This window comes from Apodemus sylvaticus, chromosome 6 (assembly GCF_947179515.1).
Source record: "Apodemus sylvaticus chromosome 6, mApoSyl1.1, whole genome shotgun sequence".
NCBI classification, from domain to species: Eukaryota; Metazoa; Chordata; class Mammalia; order Rodentia; family Muridae; genus Apodemus; species Apodemus sylvaticus.
In genome coordinates this window covers 118,795,289-118,804,993 of record NC_067477.1, presented here as the reverse complement: position 1 = coordinate 118,804,993, position 9,705 = coordinate 118,795,289, and the positions used below count along the sequence as shown (strand labels likewise).

Below are 9,705 nucleotides of genomic sequence, written 5' to 3'. Positions count from 1 at the left end.
CCCTACCCACTCCGTGGAATGGTGCCAGTTACAGGGGGGTAGGTCTTCCTACCTCAATGGACTCAACCTAGGAAATCCCTCACAGACATGACCCAACCTTAACCATCATACCATTTAACCTTAAATGAAAAAGGCTTCTTTTTATTCTCTTTAAGCTTATGCTGCAGGCAGGTACAGTGATGGAATATTCAAAGGCAGTGGAACAGAGTGAAGAACGCAGAGTCTAAGGCCACCCACATCTGTACCTGTTTTTGCTCCATTCTCACATCTGTCTGAACCCCAGCATGACTAGTGGGGGCCCCTCCCCTGGACACATTTGGTTTTCTTATCTGTAAAACTGGAGGACACTATTTCACACACTGTTCTGGTTTAAATGACATGTGACTATCACCAGTTATCTTCTAAGACACATGGCCCTCTAAGCATGAATATATTATTTCTCTAATTAAGGCCAGCACTCCAAAAGATAAAAGGTATCATTGTGGGGGTCTAAAGTTTTCATTAACATTTAAACCCAAGGCAAAGCAGGATCTGGAAGTGAATCCAGCTCTTGCTTAAGATTTTGGAGACCCTTTGGTGGGGCGTCTTCGAGATCTTTCCAAATCAACCCCACTGTGAGTTGGTGCAGTGTGAACATGTCTCTAGTCCTTCTTGGATTCTAGGGTGACCCCACTAGCCACGTGTCAAGATACTTCCTTGTGTTGGGCTTGTGACTCTGGCTGGGATCTGTCCTGGCTGCGGCTCATTCGGGCTTCTGGCTGCAGCCCCTGGCCCAGCACACAGAGCTCCAGAGGAGATGCCCACTTGGTGCCAATGCCCTGCAAGTCTGGGACGCGGGAGTTGAGCCAAGGTGGGAGTTCTTGCTTGGGGCTCTCGCTGCTGCTGCTGCTGCCAAGAGAAAGTACAAGGACAGGTCAGACACTCTGCCACTGTTCTGGTTCCTTCCCTGTACCTTGCTCCCCTCTGCCCACCACTCCCCTCCGAATCCCTCTGACGTTTAGCCTAGAGTTTGGCCTGGGTACCAGGCCTCTGCCTTTCCATATCACACTTGGCAGGCTAGATTGTCATTTCTGCATGCCTGGTCTGGTTAGGCATGGTGGGAACCAGTTCCCAGCACTTCCACAGCAGGCTGATTCCTCCTCCCTCCTGTAGGCTTAGACTCCTGGGGCTCTGAACTGAACCCGAGAGGACTGGGACTTTATTTTGTTTGTTTTGCTTTTCTAAAGCACTTCTTGCTTAATAAAGAGCTAGGCTTAGTTGCTTGAATTAAAAACAACAATAAAAGCAAGGGAGAAAAATCCTACCTGCTTGGCCCAGCTGCCATTCCTTTCCTGAATGGAATCAAAGAGAAATAGCTTTGCGCATTGTCTCCCAGTGTTTGGCTAGACTAGAGCTTCCCTACTCCTGAGTGCCCTGACTAAGGGTGTGAAAGGGGAAAGGACCCTCACAGAACTCCAACGCTGATTGGCTGTGCTTGAGAGAATGGATGCTATTATAGCGAGCGCTGAACAAGCCTAGGTAGGCAGGACTAACTGAAAGCCACGCAGGGCCGCTGGCAGGCTGGCCTCAGGATTGCTGGGGGAGGCTGGCGTCTGGCTGCCTGGGTTGAAATCTTGGCTCTTCCTCTTGCCATCTGTGCGCCTTGCTGCATGTGAATTAACCACCATGTCTGAGTTTTTCCTTTGTAAACTGGAAATCGTAACGGTGCCCAGCTCCCCGGGGCCCAAAGGTACTGGGTGAAATGGAAAGCTGTGCAAACTCCCAGGCACACAGTGGATAATGGGGAGCTGCCTCTATGATGCTACTGTAAAGATAGATGCACCCGGAAGGGACTGTAGGGACCACGCATCATACAGTTTTGGTACCCGAGGTTCAGAGAACTGGGCCTTGGCTAGAGAGTTCTTAGTCACTTCCAGTTCAGGACAAGAGCTCTGCCTCCTACCTGTACAGCCCTGTGACATTCTGCCTGTGACAACATGCTCTTGGCTTACCATGCACATAGGTGTCAAACCTGTGGACAAGCCTGTGTTTGGGTGTGAACAACATCAGGGTGGGAGGAGTAGAGTGTGGTCAGGGTAGCGCGCGTTCATATATTTCAGGATCAAGAAGCCCACTGGGCCTTTGAGCCACTGTCACAGGGCTCTTCCTGCACGTGCTCAGGACACACAGTGATCTCTAGCCCTCAGCTGTCTCCTGGAGCCCCCTGGAGTGTTCATAGGGCTCCAATACTTTGAGACTCGAGATGCAGTCTCACCTGGGGCTTTGGCATATACACAAAAGGTCAAAGCTCAGTGGTTGGGCCTCCTGGAGGATCCCTTTGAGGACTGTTCCTGATCCCCAGGGCCCCTGAACAGGAGGATACAAGCATCATTTTTTTTCCCCTACAAAACAGGCCTAGCATGGAGTGAGTGACAGAAGGGGCGTCAATGACGACTCTAGGGCACTGGAGTCTGCATGCCTGACTCAGCTGCAAGACAAGGCACATGGCAGTGTATCCTTGCAAGCACCAGGTCTGGAAGCACTCTCTCTCTGGCACCAACCTGCATGGTCTTGGGGAAACAATACCTAAGCTCCTCATATGCAGGATGATAGAAAATTGTACTTGTTTTCTGTAGAGAGGCAAAGGCTCAGTGTGCTTACTGCAGATGGGCTTCTGCGTCTACATGCAGAATGCGCTCCTTGGTGTAGAGTGGTTGGTGGGAGACAGGCATTTCCCCTTCATGGGTTCAGACTTTGTAGTCGGACCCAAAGGGAGAGGGCCCTTTCACTTGACTTTGGACTCTGCCTCCTTAACACACACACACACACACACACACACACACACACACACACACACACACACACAGAGTATTGAGATTCAGAACATGAAACAGCCTTTTAGGCTGTTCTATTTGGATGAGAATCTTGGGAGAAGAGCATTATTTGCTTCTTGAGCAATTTTACGCTCCTGCTGTTTTAAAATGTTAGTGTTTTTAATTAATGCCTTTTTATTGTTCCTGTATTCTCAAGCTCTCCTCCTGAAGGGCACAGTTTTTGAAATCTAATATCAGAGTAAGTAGTGTTTATCGAGGTTCTTAGAAAGAAAAGAGCAGAGTTATGCTAAGATTCTTGCAAAAATAATCAATATTTCATTTCTTTCAAGTGACTGGGGAAGGTTATAGAACTATTACCATGTACAATTTTCCCGAGATACTATCTTTATTTAAAATTGACTGCCTAGTATTTTGTAAAAAAAAAAAAAATTACCATTTATGCCTAGACACATTGTGAAGCCTGTGATGCATATCACCCAGGCAGAAATTAACTGCCGGTTGACACGCCGAGAGCGACACGGACAGCAAGTGCTGGCGTTGGAGCTTTGTCTGATCTGATATCAAGTGCCCGGAAGAGTGTGTCTCTAATAGGCCCCGGGCTAACGTGTCACCTGCTCCCACCCCTGCATATTCTGTAACACAATCCATCAAGTGTAGGAGTCTTTCAATGCCCGCGGGTGGTTCTTCTGGCTCCTGGACCCCACGGCTGTGTGCCCAAACTGTCTGCAGGTTGGGCCAATAGCACGTATCAACCTGTCCCTGCTGAGAAAGGCACACTGGACCCAATTCAGTCTGTCTGGGGCAGGAGAGGCAGCTCATCCTCCGGATGCGCCCACTCCACAGATGTCTGAAGCCAGTGGAGACACGGGGACAAGCCCTTGGAGATCTGCACACCTGCTCCGCTATTTCTAGTCCTGCCTTCAGGACCAGCTGTTCTTTGGATGTGGGCCTTGGGTATCTCAGAGACACTTCTGGGTGGGGGGAGCTCAAGGTACAACCAAGTTTCCTCATAATTCAAAGGTGTTCCTGGTCCGTGTTCTTAGGAATGTGAGGGTAGTTTTGAATCAATGGATGTGTAGTATGTACTATGGAAGATCTGAGAACTCAGCTGTCTTTTTACTAAGCCGAATGATACCAACTGGTCTGCAAAATGCAAGATGGAAATATTTCTTTTGACATCTCTCTCTTTCTCTCTCTCTCTCCCTCCCTCCCTCTTTCCCTCCCTCCTTCTTTCCCCCCCCTCTCTCCCTGTCTCTCCCTCTCCCTTTCCCTCTCCCTCCCAGTCTCTCCCTGTCTCTCCCTCTCTTTCCCTCTCTCTCCTTCTCCCTCTCCTCCCTCCCCTTTCTTTTAACAAATACACATTTTTGGCCTGCCATGGTGACTCATGACTATAATCCCAGAACTCAGGAGGCTGAGGCAGGAGGATTGGGAGTTTAATGTCAGTTTTTCTTTTCTTTTCTTTCTTTTTTTCTTCTTCCCCCCCACCCCCCAGGAATGTACTATTTTTGTGAGTATAAAATGGGCTTATTCTTTAAAAAATACTTAAAATATTTCTCAGTTTAAACTTCTAATAAAAATAGTAGGTATAACTCACATATATAATAGTTACTGGGTTCACAATAATTTTTAAGAGTTTAAAGGATCCTGATGATTAGAGAACCTCCCAGGGGTAGCTGTTGTGCTCAGGCAGGCTGGGAGCCAGCCACTGGGGCAGGGCCATCCTGCAGGTGAAAACCTGCAGTCAGCAGGAGACCTGGCTGTTCTCCACACTTTCTCTCTTCCCCCTCCCGCCTCCTCCTTTGGAACACAGTTCGAAATCTATTATGCCAGACAGTCCACAGTGCCCACTCCCTCTACCTGGACAGTGGTGTGAGGCAGCTTTTACCTGTTTTGGCAGGGATGGGATTCCCAATCTGCGCCAGGCAGCTGAAGAGGGTCGCCCTGCTGGCGCTGGCGGTCTGAAGCTGTTCTTCCGACAAAAGGCAGGGGGTTGAGGGCATTCAGAACCGTTCTCTTCTGTGAATCTGCCCTCAGTCGCGGCCCTGAGCTGCCCCTCCAGCCTCCTATTGGGGTCCTCAAAAGGCCCCCAGGGTCTGGCAGCATTCGTGGGTGAGATGTTGAGGAGGATGATTTAGCTTCAAAGAGAGAAGTGGCGGCTGGGAAGAATATGGAACACGTGTTCCTGGATGCTTTGGCTGTGGTAGCCCCACTGTCCTCAGAGTGACTTGTGTCCTTGGACTCCCGAGACGGAGACACTGAGGGGGATGAAGAGGAAGCAGAGGAGGGGGTGTTTGTTTCTGTCCGTTGGGCAGGAGGGCTCCCTGGGGCTGGGTTGGACTGTGGGTGCTGAAATGGTGGGGAAGTTGGTTTCCTTGTGGCTGTGGGGCTTAGCGTCCTGGGGCTCAGAGGCGGACTCGGGGAGCTGGGGACAGCAGGGAGGCACGGCTGGGATGGTCCATGAGTGGAGGGCAGGCTCTGCAGCCTCCTGTCCCCTGGGGATACCCACTGTGCTCTTTGGGGAGAGGCCTTTCTGACTCCTGGAGGGCTTCTCTCTGGACCCTTCCTGGATGCTTCTGGAGAGTGTGGATCTCGTGAAAATCTGACCAGGCTGGGCTCCAACGTCCTGCTTTGCCCAGGTGTCAGGTTGGTGTGGTGCCAGGGAATTGCCTTCTGGCGATGCTTGGAGAAGCCTGCCGCGTCCTCTGCTGGCACCTGACTGTGAGCCCCACCCTCCGCCGCTGGGCTTGGGCTGGCTGTTTGCGGAGAGTTCAGGTCCAAGGTCAACTTTCTGGAATTGCCCGCGTTCCTGGTGTTCCCCGGCCTGGTGCTCTGTAACCTCGGGGAGCTGCCATTGCCTTTGCTGGGGAGCAAGTCCACGGGGCTCATGGAGGCTCTCAGCTTGGGGGAAGCCCATGTTCCTTTTGGGTGGCTAGCCTCTTGAAGCCCTGGTGATAGGGTCTCTTCTAGGGAGCTCCCTGCTGGCTGGCTGCATTCTGCATGTTCCAGAGCAGTGAAGGATTTGTCCATCAGGACTTCCAGAGGTGGTGGAGGGAGGTTCTCTAGGTCCTCCTCCACTTCACCACTAATGTCTTCACTCTCAGATGCCCCTGCTGGAGGAAGGGAGGGAAAGGGTGCGGAAGGCCTCCAGCCCATGCCTGCCTTGAAAGGGTCTCTGCCTGCTGCTGGAGAAATCTGGGGCTTAGAATACATGGGGGCTAGCCCCCTGTATATAGGAAACCTGGGAGGCATGGCAGGAATACCCCACTTCTTGAGGCAGGGGCTTGACCCCGAGTTCCTGCCGTCCCTTGGCATCCTCGGACTCTCGGCAGGACTGAAAGTTTCAATAAGCTTCTTCACCGATGTTCTGCCGGAACAGGCCCTGATGTCCCATTCGTTGTCCCTGGGAGCCCTACTGTTCTTCTTGCCACAAAAGATGACATTTGGCAGCTTTCCAGCCTTCCCCTGGCAGGGCTGGTCACCGTCAAAGCAGGGACTACCTCTTTGGAAGATGCTCTTGTCCTGATTGGGCAAAATGCTAAAGTTTTGGGTCAGAGAGGCCTTGAACTTGCTGAGGGTGCTACTGGGACTCACCCTGCAGCTGGTGGGGGGCCATAGCACGGACACCCTGGATGGCAGACACTGCTCCCGGCTCTGCCCCTGCCGTGTGGCACCCAGGGCATAAAATACCTCCAGCCTCCGACTGAGGTCTGTCTGGACCCTCCTCAGCTCCTGAAGGGTGGGGTCTTCCACGTGGCCCTTCAGACATCCCTCTGAGTGCGACCTCCTTTGTCTCTCAGGGACCCTCCTGCTGCCACTGACTGATCTGGGTCTGGGAGGGGCCACTGTCCTCCCCTCCTCGTCCTCAGCCCAGTCCTGGGGCCTGGAAAGCACGGGGACAAACTTGATCCTTTCACTGATGGCCTCTTTCATCTTCAGAATCATCTCCTGGGCCTGGGGGCTCCTAAGCTTCTTGGAGTAGGGTTGAAACAGGCTTTCCCGGGTGCCGGGTGAGGATCGTGGTCTGGAAGGTAGGGCTTTCTGAGGCTCAGGATGCAGGCCCGTGCTGCTAAGTTCATCTTCCTCCTCTGGGCTACTGTCCTCATCTTCACTCAGGGATGGCGCATCAATCAGTCCAGAGCTTCGAGAAAGGTGTGTCCCCACAGGGATCTCAGTGCCCAGAGAGTCCCACGGAATGTCTTTGGCAGCCTCTGAGGGCCTGTGCGTGACTGCTTCTGGGCCTGCGGAGCAGGTGCTCGAGCTCCTGGCTTCATCCTGTACTGCAGGTTGAATCTTTGCTATCCTAGGACTGGACAGTGGACAGTCCTGGGGTCTGTCTGAACCTGCCCAGTCTGGACCTTTCTGCCAGGCATGTCCTGACGGCCGGGCCTCCACTTGGGCTGCGGTCCCGGGCTTCCATTCTCCAAGCTCTGCTGTAAAGTCCCAGCTGGCCTGCTTGCCCAGCTTCTCCAGGGAGTGCACGGACTCATTATCAGCACCAATGCCACTGTCCTCAGAGCATAAGGGTGCACCCAGCAGCCCAGGGTCACCGTGGCCACTGGCCAGGCTCTCTAGTTGTCCCAGGGCCCTTAGGATACATTCATCAATACCTCTCTTGGTGCTCAGCTTACCTTCCAGGTGGCCGGCAGTGGCTCTGAGGCAGCTGCTGGAGCCTTCCAGGAAGCTCCCAGTGAGGGCGGCCACTGTGCCGTGGACCACCTGCAACTTGCTGACCGTGTACTGCAGCAGCTGTTGCAGGAGGTCTGGGGGGTGTTCCCAGGGCTCGCCTTTCCTCAGCGGCCATGCCAGATCCCCTCTAACTTCCTGCAGGAGCACATCTCCATCTTTAGCGATTTCTCCTAGAAGCTGGCTGGTCTCCTCGAAGCACAGCAGCAGGAAGCTGAGCATGGGCCTCAGCAGCTCCCAGGTCTGGCTGGCTTGCTGGACAAGGCGCACCACTGCTTCGTATCTGGAGAGGCTGGAGTGCAGGTAGGCATAAGCGCGCTGGTGGGCCTTCACCAGGGGCTCCGGGAAGTCCACTTTGCCTTTTGACTCAGGAGCGGTTTGGCAACAAGGGTCCTGGCTCTCTGATTGAGGGCATGTTGGCTCTCTGTTCCCCTTTGAGGTCTCCTGGGGAGTGTTTTCCTTACTCCCGTCCCCAGAAAAATCTACTTCTGTCCTATGCGAGCCTTCTGTCCTGGATGAAATATCCGTAGCTACGTGGCTTTGTGATTTGTTCCTCTGGAAGGTTTGGCTTTCTGGGATCAGTCCTTCCATATCTTTTGGGAGCTGACAAAGATCTTCAGCCATGGCCTGGAGCTTCTTGGAACTTGCCGTCTCCTCTGCCAGCCTCTGTCCCAGGTGCAGCTCCCCACCGGGGTCACAGAAGGTGGAACTTTGAACCAGCAAAGGGATGGGGCATTGTTGGCTGCCCCACTGACATCCTGGCAAAACTGCCTTCGGCTTCTTAAAAAACTGAATGCCACTCTTGGCAACGCTGTTGACGATGGCATTGTGTGATGGAGTGCACCCCATGGTTTCAGCTTGTCACCATCTTCTGCCTTTACAGTCCTTGGAGAATCCTTAGAACCGGCGACAGAAAGCTCTCTGCCTGATGGACAACTCCAGACGAGATTGGGAGTCCGTGGTACAAACTCCTAGATTTGGAGCCCATGCCACAATGAAGAGGAAGGCGCGCCTGTCGCCCTAAGTTTTGATGCTGCCCCTGAGCATCGTGAGGGTCCCCAGGGGCCCCAGTCTCAGGGATTACGAACCTGTGTTTTGCCCACGTCCTGACAGATGTGGATGGCAAGAGGCGCTTTAAGCTTATTAGGTTAATCACGCCCCAGCCAGTCAGCACTCGGCGTGTTCCAATATAGAACTTCTCAGCGTTTACTATCTTGGGAACAGATTATGCTGGCACATGCTCGTGCTTTAATTCTGTTCAGATGCCTGCCGTAGGAAACCTGCAGGAATGAGCCATAATTGCACAAGGCTTGGGAAGACATTGCGGGAGGGAAATGAGGGCTTGCTGATTATAGAGCCTGGGAAAGAAGTGACCTTCGCAGTTTAATAAGGGCAAACCAGCTAAGGGCTGGGGCCTGCTTTTGTCAGGAAGATCCAAATGCTGTGCCTGAAGTTCTGGCACTCAGGGGGCTGGGGCAGGAGGATTGCTAGTATGTTTACCCAGTGAGTTCTAAGCTAGCCTGAGCTACAGAGTGAATCTCTGACTTAAAGAAACAAAAGCAAAGCAAGACAAAACTAAATGCAGGAATAAACAAGAAATCCAGTGGTAGAAAATGGAGTCAGATAGGAAGCATCATGCTCTTCCGGGTCTGGAGGAGGAAGGTGGGAAAAATCAACGTCATGCAAGCTCAAGCCCAGCCAACAGAGCCCACCATGACCCAGGCCCAAGGCCTTCTGGGAAAAGGCTTTTTAGTAAACGTCTATAGGAGAACAAGCAAATCCTGGGCAGTAGAGGGTTATTTGTTCCCAAGAACATAATTCTGACACATAACATAGTCTATCCCTCTCCCCCACATCCCTTCTTTGAGTGAAGAGCTCACACTATAGCTCTGCTGGCCTGGAACTTTCTGTGCCAACCAGGCTGGCCTTGAACTCACAGAGATCCCTGCCTCTGCCTCCTGAGTGCTAGGATTAAAGGCGTGCACCACTACTGGCTCTGATTCCTTTTAAACATTATTATTGTTCGGGAAGTCTAGAGCAGGCACATCCAATATGCTATCTAACATGAAATTGGAAACTTATTTAAAACATTATCATCATCATCATTATTATTATTATTATTAATTTGATTGCACGGTTCTCAAGTGTGAGCTTTGTAGATGACACTGTCCTGTTGTAATGTCAGAAGGTTCTAGAGAATAAGGGCTTG

At 52.1% G+C, this 9,705-nt stretch overlaps 1 protein-coding gene across 3 annotated transcripts; it reads right to left on the bottom strand.

The window, feature by feature from the left end:
• Nucleotides 1-683: 683 nt before the first annotated feature.
• Nucleotides 684-8,345, bottom strand: Pcare (photoreceptor cilium actin regulator). Of its 3 annotated transcripts, none has more exons than XM_052184788.1 (3): nt 4,699-8,345; nt 1,943-2,023; nt 684-888 (listed from the first exon to the last, which is right to left on the bottom strand). In XM_052184788.1, the coding sequence occupies exons 1-3, from the start codon at nt 8,343-8,345 to the stop codon at nt 684-686; spliced, it is 3,933 nt and encodes a 1,310-aa protein (XP_052040748.1). The 3 variants fall into 3 exon arrangements, with proteins under 3 accessions (XP_052040748.1, XP_052040750.1, XP_052040749.1); XM_052184790.1 differs by lacking the exon at nt 1,943-2,023 and having other exon boundaries at nt 4,699-4,906; nt 6,395-8,345; XM_052184789.1 differs by lacking the exon at nt 1,943-2,023.
• Nucleotides 8,346-9,705: the final 1,360 nt, after the last annotated feature.

Bases quoted from the DNA above. Each gene is read 5' to 3' on its own strand.
- Pcare (XM_052184788.1), bottom strand. From the start codon at position 8,345: ATGGGGTGCACTCCATCACACAATGCCATCGTCAACAGCGTTGCCAAG. The intron at 2,024-4,698 runs GTAAAAGCTGCC...ACCCAAACACAG, and splicing joins TCCCATCCCTGCCAAAACAG to GCTTGTCCACAGGTTTGACA. The intron at 889-1,942 runs GTAGGAGGCAGA...TTCTCTTGGCAG, and splicing joins AATGTCACAGGGCTGTACAG to CAGCAGCAGCAGCGAGAGCC.